Source organism: Manacus vitellinus, unplaced genomic scaffold (assembly GCF_001715985.3).
Source record: "Manacus vitellinus isolate BGI_N305 unplaced genomic scaffold, ASM171598v3 scaffold_120_pilon, whole genome shotgun sequence".
Taxonomy (NCBI): Eukaryota; Metazoa; Chordata; class Aves; order Passeriformes; family Pipridae; genus Manacus; species Manacus vitellinus.
This window is the reverse complement of record NW_021938898.1, coordinates 440,675-458,296: the sequence shown is the minus strand read 5'-3', so window position 1 is coordinate 458,296 and position 17,622 is coordinate 440,675. Positions and strand designations below refer to the sequence as shown.

General features: G+C 43.9%; 1 protein-coding gene across 1 annotated transcript in view; it reads right to left on the bottom strand.

Moving 5' to 3' along the window:
* Positions 1–2,442: 2,442 nt before the first annotated feature.
* Positions 2,443–17,622, bottom strand: part of LOC103754792 (puromycin-sensitive aminopeptidase) — a 25,625-nt gene continuing 10,445 nt past the window's right edge. Inside the window, exons 5-21 of the mRNA XM_029965855.1 lie at positions 17,150–17,350; positions 15,842–15,938; positions 15,701–15,734; positions 14,269–14,383; positions 11,966–12,130; positions 11,231–11,335; positions 10,859–10,919; positions 9,967–10,076; positions 9,352–9,415; positions 8,643–8,782; positions 7,398–7,532; positions 5,164–5,383; positions 4,183–4,325; positions 3,717–3,773; positions 3,192–3,299; positions 2,623–2,778; positions 2,443–2,523 (exon numbers count right to left, since the gene is read on the bottom strand). Coding sequence (XP_029821715.1) covers positions 2,458–2,523; positions 2,623–2,778; positions 3,192–3,299; positions 3,717–3,773; positions 4,183–4,325; positions 5,164–5,383; positions 7,398–7,532; positions 8,643–8,782; positions 9,352–9,415; positions 9,967–10,076; positions 10,859–10,919; positions 11,231–11,335; positions 11,966–12,130; positions 14,269–14,383; positions 15,701–15,734; positions 15,842–15,938; positions 17,150–17,350 — 1,977 coding nt within the window. The 3' untranslated portion in view covers positions 2,443–2,457. The remainder of the gene's footprint in view (positions 2,524–2,622; positions 2,779–3,191; positions 3,300–3,716; positions 3,774–4,182; positions 4,326–5,163; positions 5,384–7,397; positions 7,533–8,642; positions 8,783–9,351; positions 9,416–9,966; positions 10,077–10,858; positions 10,920–11,230; positions 11,336–11,965; positions 12,131–14,268; positions 14,384–15,700; positions 15,735–15,841; positions 15,939–17,149; positions 17,351–17,622) is intronic.

Below are 17,622 nucleotides of genomic sequence, written 5' to 3'. Positions count from 1 at the left end.
TGGCACTGATGCCACATCCAGTCCCACCTTAAGCAGCTGTCTCAGCTGATGTGTGTCTGTAATGTCTGCAAGAGGGATTCTAATCCTTATCCTCAGCTATGATATTCATATCAACCAGGGTCTCCTCACAGGCCTTGTCGTGCATGACTCATCTTTACACTTACAACAGTGCATGAGAACTTCAGCCATTCCCTTACATCCCTGTTCTTCCTAAATGGCTGGCATGTACCAGTGACACTACCTACTCCTCAGTGTGTGATGGCATCTATGACAACAAAGGACACAGGTGACTCTGCCACCTCCCTGGGCAGTCCATTCCAAAGCCCAACCACCCTTTCTGTGAAGAACTTCTTCCTGATGTCCACCCCAAACGTCCCCTGGTGCAGCTCAAGGCTGTGCCCTCTTGTCCTGTTGCCTGGGAGAAGAGATCAACCCCCACCTGGCTCCCCCCTCCTGGCAGGAGGTTACTGAATCAAACCACTGGCAGCTCACAAAGTATTAACAGGAACAATTAACAAGTGTTGGCAGTTATTAAGTGTTTTGGAGTTATATTTACAAACTGAGCTCAGCCTGTAACCAATACAACTGGTCCTGCACAGACACCCCAACAATCCCTGAGAGTGTTGTCCAAATGCTCCTGGAGCTCTGGCAGCCTTGCTGCTGTGCCCACTGCTCTGGGGAGCCTGCTCAGTGCCCAACCACCCTTTGGGGGAAGAACCTTTTCCCAAAATCCAGCCTAAGCCCCCCCGACACAGCTCCAGCCATTCCCTGGGTGCTGTCCCTGCTCACACAGAGCAGAGGCCAGAGCTGCCCCTCAGGAGGAAGCTGCAGACCCTCAGTCTCCTCTTCTCCAGCTGAACAAACCAAGTGTCCTCACCCTCAGCTTCCCCTCAAGGCCCTTCCCCATCCTTGGGACCCTCCTTTGGACACTCTCCAACAGCTTTAGATCCATCTTATCTCGTGGCACCCAGAACTGCCCCCAGAGCTCGAGGTGAGGCTGGGCTGGCACAGACCGAAAACCTCGCTGAGTCTGCAGGATGTGTAATCCCAAACACGGAGTGGGAACAGCAAATTCCCTCCATTCCCAGGCTAAAAGAAAGCCACAATGGCTTTTCCACGAGGCAGCCCCCTCCTGTCCTGTCCTGTCCTTGCTGCAGGGACAGCACATGGCCCCGAGGAGCCGAATCCAGCCCCCCAGGCAGCAGGTCCAGCGGGTATTTCGGGACACCCGAAGGAGACGTGGGGGAATCCTGAGGCCACTCTGCTCAAGCATTTGTCCCGGGATCAGGTTTCCCAGCGTTCCTCCCAGGCCCCTTTCCAAGCTGTGGAACGACCTCCAAAGGCCCAGGCAGTTTTGCTGGATAGTCTCACATTTCCTCCTCCAGCACCAACACCATCGATCCCCCGCCAGCAGCTGAGGCTGGAGGAGCTTTCCCAGAGGCTGCTGTGACTTTGCATTTTCCAATGGGCTGAAGTAGAAGGAGCTGGCACAGCCAGGAGCTGTCCCTGCCTCCATCCAAGCAGCTTTTCCCGGGATTTGGCACTAGTGTAGCCACAAGGTGACACGGAGGCTCAGCCACGTGAACTGCTCCGCTCAGAGCTCGCTGTGCTGGCTCAGGGAGCTCTCTGGGAAAGGAGCTGGGATTTAGTTAGGGCTGATTTTTCTGGTAGATGTTTTGCAAAGTGTTTTTTGAGAAAAAAAAAAATACTAACCATAGTGCAGGATTTCTCTGTAAAATCACTTGAGCTATTAAATCTTTCCTAAAATCACTACATGGTAAAAAGGGCAGAGTGAGCTCATGGCTCAGCTGATCTTTGGAATAAGAATTCCTCCTGAGTATTTTTTCCTACCAGGAAAGCCATAATTAAGGGCCACATTTTTAGGTTTCTTCCTCCAAGAAATCATTCTTGTAAAAGAATAAATCATCAAACCCACACCCCTTCTCAGAACTCCACCGAGACAAGGAGGTGTAACAAAATCACAACACCTTGAGCCCCCAACCCAAGACAGACTCTGCAAAGACACTGATCTGCCCAGGCCAAAGCCTTGCCCTTGTACACAGCACAGAAAACTTGGAGCAGAGGGTGGAACTGAGCCAATTCCTGCCAGGAATTCCCCCTGGCTGTCACCCCAGGGAGCCCCAAACGTGCCCTGTCAGTGTGGGGAGGATGAGCCCCAGCTTGGGGTGGAACTTAGGGAGGCTCAGAACTGCTGCCAGTCTGTGCTGGGTTTTATCAAAGCTCAGAAGAAGGAAAGAGAAGTCACTGGAATTGCACATTGCTTGGAAAATGCCAACTGAAGGAGTTCCAGTGATATTGGATCCAACCCAAAGCAGTGCAGCTCAGGGGCAGAACCGGGCAGAGCCTCAGCCCAGCACCAGAATCCACGTGGAAACTCCTGGCTCTCCCCTCAGTGACAGGCACACGAGGCCTGTCACAGATTAATTAACCACTTCTTTAATTAATGGCTCTTACCTTCACTTCTGCAGCCATTTTATCATTTGCAAATCCATCCACTGTGAGCTGAAGGGGAAAAAAAAACACCAGTGTGAGCCAAGGGAGAGCCTCCAGCCCTTCCCACAGGACAGTCTGGGTCTGGCTCTTCCTCAGCCCTGCCCGTACCTTTATTAGTCTGGATATTAAGAATCCCCCTTGGTATCGGTTATAAAGTTCCTCCCAGTTGTCCCTTACAAATTTCCAAGCAGCTTTCCTGCCCTGCTTGCTGCCTCCAGCAACTCCTCCGATCACCGACACCGTGTCCTGGGGACGTACCTCTTCCTGGGGAGGGAAAAAAACAAGGAATATTCCACGCTGCTCCAACAAATCCAGCACGTTGGCTTTGTGCTCTTCCCTGCCTTGTGCATTTCTACACCTCAAGCTGGCAATAAAAGCTTTTTTTTTTACCCCCAAAATTTTAAGGTACGACTCAAAGGTTTAATCTGTCAACTAAAAAACAAAAATTCCCTAAGAAGAATTTTAAGATGCAATTCAAAGACTTAATAATGAAGATAATTTCTCCTGTTTTAACACATTTTATCCTCACAGTGCTGTACCCCCAAGTGCTCTGAACACACTTGCCACTCCCACAAGGTAGGGGTTATACAGTACCCTGAAGGAATATCCCAATATTAGGATTATTATTTTAATTATTGTGATTATCCTACTATCCAGCAGCTTTCCCAAGAACTTACTGAAAGTGCAAAGGTGAGAACTTTTTGAATCAGTTCTGGCTGAGAGATGGCTCCAAGAACACGTTCAATTCTGTTCTTCTCCTCCTGCATGTCTGCCTGCTTGTGGAGCTTCAGGGCCAAAGGGAACAGTGTTAAAATACAAAATAAAAAAGGCTGACTCCTCACCTAATGGACTCCCTGGGTATGGCAGAGCTGCCAATTAATCTTCCAGCCCAATATGTGACAAATTGACCTGGCTGGTGACTCACCCTGCAGTTATTCCCCCCCCACAGACTCACCCCGTGTCCACGAGCACAAATTAAATCGGTAATAAACTGATTTGCATCGCTGTTTATAAAAAGGTCAAGTAGTTGAGGAGGTCAAGTGTTCCTCCAGCAGGGAGGAAGGATCCCAAAAGGAGAGCTGGGACACTCCACTAGGTGGCAATTTGACACCAGGCAGGGAGCAGGGACCGAGCCTGGATAAAACACATCCCAGAGGAGCTTTGGCGTGGGATGTTGAGTCTGGGTTGGAGTGGGAACCCACCTTCAGCATGGTGTCCAAAGTGGAGCTGTCCCCGTGCTTCAACACCGTCACATAGACCTAGGACAGAGCAAAAACCCAAGGAATGCCTTTGGAACTGCCAGGAGTGGGACAGTTTGTGCACACTGGGGTCAGAATTCAGCCCAGGGAACAGGCCCAGCACTGACCCCGTGGGTGTTTTCAGGCTGGACTGCAGAGATGCTTCAACTCCTTCACTTTTCCCCCTCAATCTCAGCATCATTTTGGCAACTCCAACCACAGCAAAGCCCCAGGATGGCAGATCCAGGGATATTTCACCCTCCCCAGGACCATTTCCTTCGGGAGCTGATCCCAGCTTTGGACTGAGCCAAGCTCCCACCCCTCCACCCAAACCAGCTGGTCTCACCCCTCCACGCTGCTTTTCCTCGAAATTCCCTATTTTTGGGAGTGGGGACAGCGTTTTGGGGCCCCAGGATGTGCAGTAACCTACAGGACTCCTCAGGTCAGCTGACAGGATGTGTTTTCCTTCCACGTGGTCCTTAAACCGGCGTCGGGCCTCTTCTAACGTTGCCTTGTGCCCAGCTTTTCCCAGTTTTCCCAAGACCAGACCCCTCAGAAGGGCATCTAGGTGACCTAAAAGTGAGGAAGAGGGGAAAAAAAATGTAATTACTGGGACACACAACAGAGCCCAGGCCTCTCCTTCCTGCTGGGGGGAATACGTTGATTTTTGGTGGGGAATACATTGATTTTTTTTTTCACAAAAAGGAGAGGAAGATTCCAGCCCCATAATTTTGAATTCTTGGCACACAAGGTTTCCAAAGAGATTTCCCCCCAAAAATTTTGAATTATCAACACAAAATTTCCAAACCCACCACTGGATTTCACAGAATTTTCCCCCATAATTTTGAATTCTTGACACACAAGATTTCCAAAGAGATTTCCCCCATAAGTTTGAATTCCTGACACACAAGATTTCCAAAGAGATCCCCCCAAAATTTCGAATTATCGACACAAAATTTCCCAAACCACCACTGGATTCCACAGAGATTTCCCCCACCAAAATTCTGAATTCTTGACACACAAGATTTCCAAAGAGATTCCCCCAAAATTCTGAATTATCAACACAAAATTTCCCAAGCCACCACTGAATTTCACAGAATTTCCCCCTCCAAAATTTTGAATTATCAACACAAAATTTCCCAAGCCACCACTGAATTTCACAGAATTTCCCCCTCCAAAATTTTGAATAATCAACACAAAATTTCCCAAACCACTACTGAATTTCCCAGAATTTCCCCCTCCAAAATTTTGAATTATCGACACAAAATTTCCCAAACCACCACCGAATTTCCCAGAGATTTCCCCCATAACTTTGACTTACCGACACCAATTTCCCAGAATCCCCCCCAAACCTTGCCTTCTCCCCCAGGAGTTCCCCAGCCCCCCAGAATTCCAGAGCAGATGTTCTCACCCTCCCCAGGCCGGGGGTCCCAGCCCAGCCTCTCCCCGATGGGGGAGAAGACGTCCCTGACGAAGGCCTGGATGTCCTCGTGGAAGTCGGTGTGGGACAGGAGGGTGGACAGGATGCCCAGGTTGCAGCTCAGGTCGCTCCACACCGTGTAGTTGGGCTCGTTCACAAAGGCCTCCATGACTTTGAGAACCTCCACAGTGCTGATGATCCCAGCTCGGGCCTGGCAGGGGGAAAAAACCATGGAATAATCTTATTTTCAGACAGAATTAAGGCATTGAAGAGCTCCTTGGATATTTACTTATTGCCTGTTGCTTATTTATTATTTTATTATTTTATTATTTTTGTTATTTATTATTATTTATAATTTTATTATGATGATTTAATTTATTTTATTATTGTTTTATTCATTTATTATGATGATTTTATTTATTTTATTATGTTTTATTCATTTTATTATGATGATTTTTATTTATTTATTATTGTTTTATTATCATTTTATTATGATGATTTTATTTATTTTATTATTATTTTATTCATTTAATTATTACGATTTTATTTATTTATTAGTATTTTATTCATTTTAATATATTATTTTATTATTATTATTTTTTATTTATTTTATTATTGATTTTATTTATTTATTATTTTATTCATTATTATATTTTATTCATTTATTATTATTTTTTTATTTTATTATTATTTTATTTATTTTTATGATTTTATTTATTTATTATTTATCTTTATTATTTTATTCTTTATTATTATTTTTTATTTTATCATGATTTTATTTATTTTATTATGATTTTATTTATTTTATCATGATTTTATTTATTTTATTATGATTTTATTTATTTTATTATGATTTTATTTATTTATTATTTTACACCCACCAAAATGTGATTTTAACCAAACACTGGCGAGATTTAGAGATTTAATCTTTGCTTTTTTTGTTAAATTGGGAGCATGAAAAAGTCATTTTTGCTTCCCATGAATTGGTGTGAGCACAGCACTGCCAGGGAAATCTGGATTAATTGGGTTACAGCAGCAGGAGATCCAAAATTGGGATTAATTGATTAATCAGGAGATCAACAGCTCCAAGCACAGAAAAATAACACCTACTGGTATAGCCAACCAGATAATTCACATTTTTGTTAATTTGGGATCAGCTCCCTCAGATTTTTGTTAATTTGGGACCAGCCCAGTAATTTATGGCACTGGAAAAATCAACAGTGACATTTCTAAGAAATAAATAGCAAAGTTTATAATAAAGAACAATGTTTATAATAAATAATATCTATAATATGTAATACTAGTGATGATAAAAGATTTGTCATAAACAGTAATATTTCTAATAAATAAATGATGTTGATAATAAATAATGTTTTTAATAAACAATACTGATAATAAATAGTATTTCTAATAAATAAATAATACTTATAATAAGCAATACTTCTAATAAATCAACAATATTGATAATAAATAATATGGATAATAAATATGATGGATAATAAATAATATGGATAATAAATACACAATATTGATCATAAATAATATGAATAATAAATAATATCGATAACAAATATTATGGATAATAAATATTATGGATAATAAATATTATGGATAATAAATATTATGGATAATAAATAAATGGATAATAAATATTATGGATAATAAATAAATGGATAATAAATAGTATCGATAATAAATATTATGGATAATAAATATTATGGATAATAATATTGATAATAAATAATATGGATAACAAATAATTTGGATAACAAATAATATGGATAACAAATAATATGGATAACAAATAATATGGATAACAAATAATATGGATAACAAATAATATGGATATAAATATTATGGAAATAAAATAAATATTATGGATAATAAATATTATGGATAATAAATATTATGGATAATAAATATTATGGATAATAGATATTATGGATAATAATATTGATAATAAATAATATGGATAACAAATAATTTTGATAACAAATAATACGGATAACAAATAATACTGATAATAAATAATATGGATAATAAATAATATGGATAATAAATAATTTATAATAAATAATTGATAACAAATAATATGGATAATAAATAATTGACAATAAATAACGATACTAACAATAAATAAAATTAATCCCATGCAGCCACCCCAAAGGCATTTTGCCCATAAAAACTGCCTTCACCCCCCAGTTTTTGGAGCTTTCCTCACTCACCAGAGAGAAGAGGTCGTTCTGCAGGCCCAGCCTGTCCACAGGGGGCAGGGAGAGGTCCTGGATGGCCGGGATCAGAGCCTCCAGCATGTCGGGGCTGTACTGCGTGCGGAAAAACCCCACCGTGCCCAGGTTCAGCTGCAAGGACCAAACAGCCCCACGTTACAGCAGGGAACACAGCAGAGGATGCTTTTTATTGTTTTTTAATGGTTTGGACCAGGGGGAACATCTCCAGGCTTTGCAGGGCAGGGAAGAGAATCGTTGTAATTGAAATAAAAAGATAAAAGCACGAGAAGTGAGGGGAAAAAATCAAGATTTGCAAGGAGAAAAGGACAGGGAGAGGAGAGGAGAGGAAAGGAGAGGGAGCTCCCCCAGCAGCTCCTCCAACAAGGGGCCCAACCACTGCTGCCCTTCTGGTTTTAAATTCTCTCTCAGTTTTTAAATTCTCTCTAAGTTTTTAAATTCTCTCTGTTTTTAAACTCATAGTTTTTAAATTCTCTCAGTTTTTAAGCTCTTAGTTTTTAAACCCTTCCCAGTTTTCAGATTCCCTCCCAGTTTTTAAACTCCCTCCCAGTTTTAAATTTCCTCCCAGTTTTTTAATTCCCTCCGTTTTCAAATTCCCTCCCAGTTTTTAAACCCTCTCCCAGTTTTAAATTTCCTCACAGCTTTTAAATTCCCTCCCAGTTTTAAATTCCCTCAGTTTTTAAATTCCCTCCCAATTTTTAAATTCCCTCCCAGTTTTAAATTTCCTGTTTCTAAATTCCCTCCCAGTTTTTAACCCTCTCCCAGTTTTTAAACCCTCTCCCAGTTCTCAGACTCCCTTTGGCTGCAGCAGAGCTCAGCAGTGGCTTTTTTTTCCCATGCACATTTGTCTGGCAGTGGCCACCAGAAATCCTTCCCACTAATGAAAGATAAACAGGATTATTTTTGCTCAGGATGGACTTGAACTAAACTCTGGTTGCCCTGGGAGACTAAAAAAGCCACCACATCTTCCACTCCAAAGCTGCCTCTAATTGGATTCCTCAAAAGTCCCAGTTTACATTGTCTGGAGTAGTTTTGGAAGGGAAAAGGGCTCCACTAAGGAAGTGTCCAGAGAGGAGCCAAAATCCAACAGCAGCACAGAAGAAACACAAGATTCCAAGGGGAAGGAATAGATTTTAAAAAAAAAAAGAGGAAAATGAAAGGCAAGGGAACATTCCAGTGGCTCCAAACCTATCCCCAGCCGTGTTCTCCCTGCTGAGGACTCACCTTCACCCACTGCTCTGGTTTGGTGTCTTTCAAAACCACAGTGAGCTCTGGTTTGTCCATCAGGATCTGCATTTTGGCACAGGTGGGGTCATCACTTGTGCAAATACTTATGGGCACCATCCACATGGGGAAATCCTCCCCTGGAAGGAGAAAAAGGGTGGAAAGGAAGGTCTGAGGAAAAACACAGCACTGAGTAACAAGGTGTTCAAACAGGTTCTGCACTGGCTGCTTCAAATTAAATGGAACAGAGGCACAAAACTGAAAACTGAAGGGGAGTGACAGTTTTAGAGTTAGAAGCCAAGAATGTTTAAATCATCTTTGAAGGCAGACATTTTTAATTTATATAAGCATGGAAGAGGGGTGGGATCTGTGGTGGAATCAGAGGTGGCTCCCACATGAGGGGTTTTTATTGCAGCCCCCACTCCAAACCAGCTGCTTCCAGAGCTCCTCAGATGCAGGACTGGCCCCAAACTGGACATTCCTGAAGGGACAGGGAGCCAGGGAGTGCAGAGGAATCCTGCTCTCCATGCAAGGACATGGAACCACACGTGTGAGAGCTTCAACCTTCGAATTCCTCACGTTTTCCCACCTGGATCCAGGGTGGGAATTACTCAGGGCACTGCCCTGCTCTGCCCTGGGGCTGTTCCACCTCCCAAAATTGCTGCCACTGCACGAGCAGCAAGGGCTACCCTGTTCCTGCTCATCTTACCAGTATATGGTCCACTGGCACAGAACTTCTTCTGCACTAACTTCAACACTCTGTCATCTTCTTGCTGAAGACAAAAAGGGAGGAAAAAGAGAGAAAGGAATTTTTAGAGCCCCTGATGTCAGCTGCTGTTACCACTGTGTGTGCCCTCTGCTTAACGGGGTAACTTGTTTCCTCCTCCTCCAGAAGGATCCACCTGAGGGTTCATCCCAAAGCACAAATCCCTGCTCCTGTCAGAACACACATGCCCTGATTCCCAGCTGAGTTTGCTCCCAGTGATCCTCCCTCTCCCTGCAATCTTGTGGAATAAGCATAATTGAGGTGGAATGAGAAGCAGGGGGAGCTAAGCCAGAGCCTCCCTCCCCCAGCACACGTTTCACACACACAGAGCAAACTCCAACGTCAGCAAACTGCAGGGATGCAGGGAGAGCCTGGGATAACTCCACAGGGATTTGCAGCAGATTCCTGCAGGGAGCTGTGCCTCCCTCCCCTCAGAACCAGAGCTGTCAGCACACAGAGCAACCCCTGCCCTGGATCAGGGGATGCCCCAAAGCTGATCCTAAAGCACAGCTCAGGGCAGAGCTGCAGCTCCGAGGTGACCCCAAAGGTTGGATTTACCTGCTCAGCTTCCACGTAAATGAGTGGGAATCCCATTTGTTTGGTCCACGTGTTCATCACAGCAGCAATGGGTTTGCCACTGGCTTTTTCCAGGCTTTCCCAGAGATCCTCTGCAGGAGAAAAGTCTGACTCAGCACTCCCAGAGTCTGAGTGTGGCCAGATATATTTATAAGGACATGATAGGGGAGGGTGGGCTCTTACTCCAGTTTGTCTTTATGCTTTGGGTTGTGTTTTTATTGAATTGTAACAGAGGAGAGGCAAGAAAAAGGAAATAGTTTAAACCACTCATGGGGGAGAGAGGGGAAGAACAGCTTCTCTACTACCAAAAAATACAGCAATTTCACACACTGTGAAAAAATACCTTAAAAATAACATTAAATATTCAAATAGTGCCATCTTTCCCTTTAGTTTTTTTTACATATTATGTCAAAATTGCTGAGCAAACACCACGGGCTGCCAGAGCCTGATGTTCCACTTGCACATTTCTGCCTGATCCACAAAAGGGTTTAAGCAAAGAACGTGCTGGGGGAACGTTGGACGAGACTTTGACCTGTTTAATCACACACACGATCAATAACTGCAAAAGGGAGCTTGCAAAAGGCTCACTTGGCAAGGCAAAGGCTCTGTTTCTAAACTCCATGACTGTGCAAATGTGGCAAAGGGTAAATCAGCCCTTTCACATCACCTCAGCCACTCGTTCCCTGGGCAGAAAATCCCTAAGGGTGCTCAATCCTGGCTGGGTAGGGGCACGAAAGTGGAAACCAGCCAGTTGTTTCCTGGGATTTCAGCTGTCTCAGGTGGAAAAAAAGGCTGTTTAAGGATTCATCCCTTCAGCACTGAAGGGCTGGACTCCAGAAATTCCAATTTTTTCCCCCCAAGTGACCCCAGTTACCTGTGGCAGCGTTTTTCTGCTGGAACTTGGTCAGGTACAAATTCATGCCTTTCCTGAAATCCTGGGAACACACAATGGGATATGTCAGGGCACCTCCCTCCGTGCCACCCTTACACCCAGGAATCAGCCAGGGACAATTACAACCAGTGCTACAATTCCTGCTGTATTCCCCATTATCCCATTTCTCCCGGGTTAATCCCAACAGAGCCCGGACAAACTGGGAGAATTTTTCCAAACATGGAATGCACAGATTCAATTTTTTTTTTTTTTGTTATCAAAAAAAAATCATTTCTTGCAGTTAAAAATCATTGGTTTTAACTGCAAGAAAGATCTGGAAAGGCCCAGGTGGCTTTTGCAGCCCCATCCCTTCACCTCATCCCCGATGTAGTCGTGCAGCATCCGGATCACGGAGGCTCCCTTGCTGTAGGAAATGGCATCAAATATTTCATCCACCTCGGAGGGATGGCCCACACTGACCTGGGGGAGACAGGAGAGGACTCCCATGAGAGGGATTTCAGCTGCCAGAAGGCTGGATTTTGTTTGTTGTAGAGTTTGGGAGGTGACTTTTCTCCCAGAGAAGGCACGTGCACACCCAGCACTGGGTTGTCTCAGGGGATCTCTGCACCCAGCTAATTAAACTTACTCAGGTATGGCTGGGTTTAGAAGTTAAACACACTTTGAGTTAGGTTTTGGTGTTAAATCTAATAGATTTGGGGTTCTTCCTTCAATCTTTTGGTTCAACACTTGTCCCAAAGTGATAAAACCAGGGGAAATTGTTCAACCCAGGGACAGTGAACACCACACAGGGAGTAAATCACTCTACAATGAACTGCTGCACAAAGTAAGGTCATTTCCCAACATTTATTCCATCAAACACTTCTTGGGCCATCAGAACACTCCATCTCTGAGAATTACAAGGGAGTTTTCTTTGGGAAGTAGAGGGAAGCAGAGGGAAGTAGAGGGAAATCCCCTTGGTGTAACCACAACTCCAGCTTTCCCTCTGTGGCAGGAATGACTACAAAGTTCCCTTTTTAATTACCAGGAAACAATCTTGTCCTGGGGCTAATAAAAACCAGGGAGACAGGCAGGAGGGGAAGCAGGACTCACTTCAATGGGGTGGCTGTTGTCTAAGGCATCGAGCTCCTGGGCCCGTGTGTAGTCGGCAGAGACAAACTGGGTCCAGATGTCGTACTCTGGGAAGCAGTGATCCACACACAGGTACTCAATCCATGAGGCAAAGCCCTCATTCAGCCACAGGTGGGTCCACCATTCCTGGGAAGGCAAAGGAAAGGCCAAAATTCCATTAAACAGCGAGAAGTTGGCAGCAAAAAATTAAGTTTGCAGAGCAGAGAGGCGTCGCTTGTGAGCACGAATTCACCTCTCTGAAGAATCAGCGGGGCAAGAAGAGCCACCAGCACCCAAAAACTGCCTTCCCCTTAAGTTTTAGGAACTTTACATGGAGGAGAAATTCCCAGAGCCTGGACTAGAGGTCAGAGCAGAGCTGTGGAACAGCCTGGATTAGGGAAAACCCAGCACCAGGCGAAGCTGCAGGTCCGTGAGGCAGCAAAGCTGCGGGGACACAACGGGGTCTTTCTTCCCCAAATTGTGGGACAGAGAGTTGGTTTGGGGTTTGTTGGTTTGGTTTTTTTTCCTTACATTAAGGAGGAAAACCTGGAATCTCGAGAAATATCCTGAATTATGGAAACCTGAAGCCTGGTGAGCAGTTCAAAAGTTGTTCTTCACCAGCCAAAAGCAGGATTTGGTTTTTTAAAGGTAAGAATGTGACAGTGACATTTTAAAATTCTGCCTTTCACTTGAATATTAGTATTTAGTATTAGTATTTAATATTTAAGTGAAGTAGAAAAGGTAAGGAAAAAGGCTACTGAGGAAGGAAAGACCCTTTTCCATGCTTTCACCACCCATTTTAAATGCAAAAGGGGTGGGTAACTCCGAGTGCCACTGCTCCCTCAGCACAAGGAGCTGGACAGGATCCAGTCCCAAAAACCTCCTGCTTCTCCTCTGAATGAACCACTGCCCCCTGGGAGGGTGGAGTTTCCACAGGGAAAGCTGTGACAAACTCCACTGCTTTATTTTTGGAGTGAAGACCACCCAATTTTCTTTTACATCTCTGGTGCACCTGTTTCCCAGACAAGGCTCCAGCACACCCAGGAATTCTTCACACACCTGGAGTTCTTATTTATCAGAAGAATTGGGATATTGAGATGCCACTGAGGTTTTCTGCTCCGTTCCCCTCATTAGAGAGGAGGCAAAGTTGATTTTCTTGGAATTATCTAACACTGGAATGCCTTTTCCTATTGCAGAGCTGCATCACAGAAGATAATAACCAACAAGAAAGCTCTTAAAGGAAATTTTGGGAAGAGCTAGAGCTTCAAAAGGAAAAGAAAAAGCTGATTTAATGTATGTTTTAGAGGGTTTTGTGAACTTTCTCAGCCCTTTTTGTCCCCAGTTCTCAACAGGTTTGTGGTCACTAATGGAGTGTGAGCATTTCCTGGCATCCCACAGGCTGTCACAGGATGCTGGCTCTCCCTGCTTCCAGCTGTTCAACTCCACTGACAGCTAAAAATACACCACTTCACTACTGCTTTTCCCTGCAAACACTGTGCTGCTCTCACATGGAAGCTGCCACAGGCAGAACTGCCTCCATGGCCCTGGAGAAAAGTCTCCCAAACTCTGCTTTTTGGTTTAATTTACATTAAAATTAATACTAAAATTCATATTTACGCTGGGTTTGTTTCCCCCTCCATTCACTTACAGTTTAAAGAGTGAAGATTTTTTTTTTCACCAAACACTAATTTCTTATTAAAAAAAGAACTTCAGAACCTGCAAGATATTTGGATTCCAGCAGGGATTGGAACAGGAATGTCAAATCCAATTCCCAGGGGGAGCTGGAGCCATTTGTTCCCAGCAGAAGCTCTGACAGGTCCAGGGTTGGTTTGAGCACTAAATGGAATTTCTTTACAGGTTTTCACTCTTGCTGCCTCCCACGTGGTTTTATTCCCACTAAAATGAGTTAAATTCCAAACCATTTGGGCATTTGCTCCACGTTTATCCCAAGGAATTCACAGGAGTTACTACTGAGGGACTTTTCAGCTGCAAGGATTTGGAATGAGCTGGGACTGCTTGGGATAAAGCCTGACAGGTGGATCATTCCCAGCTGAAGGGAAAACACTGGAATATTGCTAAATTCTAACAAGGGCCACACCCAAACAACTCCAGATTAATTCACCTGGAAAAGACCTAGGAATGTAAAGAACAAAGTGGGAATAAAGCACGGCTTAAATATGACATTTATTCATTTAAAGACGCCCAGCTGCTGTTTGGGGGCACTCAAACACATTTGGGCATGGAGGATTTGTAGCTGTTCCACAGGATTTGTAGCTGTTACATACCATGGTCACAAGGTTTCCAAACCACTGATGAGCCAGTTCATGTCCCACAACCAGAGCAACCCACTGGCGAGATGAAGAACAGGAATTTTTGGGGTCAATGAGCAGAGCTGTCTCCCTGTGGTGGAGAGAGAGGGAGAACTGAGCCAGGGGGTGGATGAGCCCAGGGGAAAAAAAACACAGTCAAAAGCAGGTTAAATCACCTAAATAAGCTAAAAAGTGATCAGCACGACTGAAAAAATAATAATAATAATAATAAAAAACCAAACCCAAAAGCTACTTCAGCGTAGACATTTGGGAAGTTCCACAGCTTTTGGAATGCTTTGGAGCAGGAATTCCTTATGGCATGCAAGAAGACAAGTGGAAAAAGCCAGGCAGGAGTAAAAGTTCATCCTTTATTTATCAGCCAGCTCGCCTACATAACCTAAGAACCTCAACTGCAGGAGGGATGCACAGCACGTCTGCCCTGCCTCCCTCATTCCCTAAGGAATTCTGGCTCTTCCAAGATGTCTTACACAAGTTTCTCCACTTGTGCTCCCTGAGCCAGGCACAAACCTTCCCCTAGCCCCCAGCAGGGCTTTGGGGGGTCTCTTAAAAACCCCTGGAATGCTGTAATTCCAGGGAAAGCACCTCAGCTGGTGCCTCCCAAAGGGATGGAGCCAACCCAAACTCAGCATAAGGGGGGGAAAATGAACAGCACCGTTAAGCTTCCAAAAATTCCCCTCATCCAGGACAAATACACGTATTTTTCTTTTCCACAGGGAGCAAAATATCAGATTTCATCAGAATTGCAATGAGAAGACAAACAGATTTGAGACCTGGGCTCTAATTTCTGGGTCCATTTTTTGAGGCCAAATGAAAAGCTCGAGCAGAAGGAATTGAAACCATTTCAGGATTTCGGGTCCAGAGCTTACAGGTTGTTTCAAAATGCAGGGAAATCGTTGGGACAACGAGCATGGACAATGGAATGATGTCAAGCCAAAAGTACTTGATCAGAAGGAGGGGAAAAGAAAAAAATCAAACTGAAAAGAAAGGCGAGTTAATGTTTTTGATTTGCTCATCTCCACACGGTTACTCTGTGGGTGTTAAATTTACCAACTTGCCCACGAGGTAAAAGGAGAAACTCTTCCAGCTGTGCCAGTGAGTTTTTTACAGGGGGAAAAAAAAAGGGGCCAGGAAAGTTTTCCTGCAGAACAGGCAGTGCTGCCAGACACTTAAAAACCTCACACCCTTGGACAGCACCTGCAAGAGCTGATGTTTTGCCTTCCTAAGCTGTTCAACGCCACCACAATTATCCAAACTGAAGCAAGAACTGAAGGTATTTACTCTGTCTCATTTGGGATGACACCCAGTAATTACAGCTCCCTAAAGCTAATCCAGTTATTCCAAGAATTAGTGAACAAAGAGGGGGAAAGACAGTATTTTAACAGCATACCTATAAGTAACAAGGCCCCAGTTCTCCATGGCACCTTTATAAAATAAATACAAAGGTTTATTGATATTGATACACACACCTCTTCCTAAACGTTTAAAATTCAAATTAAATACAGTTCATCAATAAAGTGAGTTACTTTACCAGCAGCAAAGTCTGCAATAGCTATGAGATCAATTTTAGGAAGAGGGTAAGGAACATTGAAGTAGTCCTTATAAAAAGGCAGAGTTTTAGCAGCAACCTGTAAGAAATAAGAGGAGAAATGTCCTGTTAACTTGGAACTGGGGGAAACTTGGAGAATTCATGATTGAAACTAAGAAAGCAGCACAAAGATTTCTTCCAGCAGCCCCACTCCCAGAGCACAATGGTTTGGAAGACTCCCCATCCCTGTTTTCCCCCAGGCTGTCTCCACCCTCCAGGACTTCTCATCATCTTCGGGCCCAAGTCGAGGTCAGAGAACCAGAACTTCACCAGAAATCAGCAAATCAGAACTTCAGCAGAAATCAGAATTTCATCAGAATTTTGTCAGAACCTCAAATCAGAACTTTAATCAGAGAATCAGCAAATCAGAACTGACTCAGCTGAGTTAACCCACCTGTTTTGGTCGTTGCTTTAGTGCACAACTGAAATTCTCTTTAACGAGCTCGGTCTCTTTGAGCCACCAAAGCAAATCAGAACCGAGTTAAAACCTCATGTTTTGGTCATTACAGACGTTGGTTTGACCACAGTTGAACTTCTCTTTAATATCAAACTCAAGTTTTTTTGAAAAAGCAAATCAGAACTGAGTAAAACCCACGTTTTGGTCATTATAGATATTGGTCAACAACTGAAATTCTGTTTGATATCAAACTCAAGCTCTTAATCACTCTTAATCAACCAGCACGTGGTTTGACATATGCCAAGATTTATTACATATATTATTTATATTTATTATTTTTATATATTTTACACATATCATATACACTTATCACTATTTATTATACATACATTTTTTTAAACCACCAGGTTTGTCCAACCTGTTCAGGTTTTGTGCACATTAAAGCAAATCAGAACTGAGTCAAAACCCATGTTTTGGTCATTGCAGACATTGGTCCACAACTGAAATTCTGTTTGATATCAAACTCTTTAAGCCATTAAAGCAAATCAGAACTGAGTCAAACCCCGTGTTTTGGTCACGGCAGACATTGGTCCACAACTGAAATTCTGTTTGATATCAAACTCAAACTCTTTAAGCCATAAAAGCAAATCAGAACTGAGCCAAACCCCGTGGTTTGGTCACTGCAGACACTGGTTTGCCCACAGCTGAAATTCTGGTTAATATGGAGCTCAGCCTCTTCGAGCCACTAAAAACACCCACAAACCCCACGGATTTGGGCGACAGAGCAGAGTGACCAGAGCAGAGGCGTGTCCAGGGATCCCTCCTGGACCCCAGGCCCCCCTGAGCTCATTTACCTCCAAGGCAAACTTTCCTTGCTCCGCTTTGCCCACGGGGGTGTAGACCCGGACCAGGACCCCGTCCTGGGATCGCGCCTCCACGAAGTCGTACTCGCCCACCACGAAGGCCACCAGGTACGTGGACATCACGGGGGTCCTGGCGAACTTCACCTCCACCAGGTTCTCGTCGTCCGGGTAGGGCTTCCTGTCCACCACGTTCTGGGGGGACAGAGGGACAGAGGGACAGAGGGACAGAGGGACAGAGGGACAGAGGGACAGAGGGACAGAGGGAGAGCCGTCAAGTCTTTTTTGGGGGAAGCGAAACCGGGATTACGCAACGTTGTTCCATCCTCGTGAGTCACGCAGGGAAGATGGAAGGGGGTTAAGGTTTAAAGTCCAGGCCACGGCGTGGTTCTGCAGTTATTAAAATGCCCTGTCCAACCTGGAGATATTGTATATTGTAAAAACATACAAGATATCAGAGAATCACA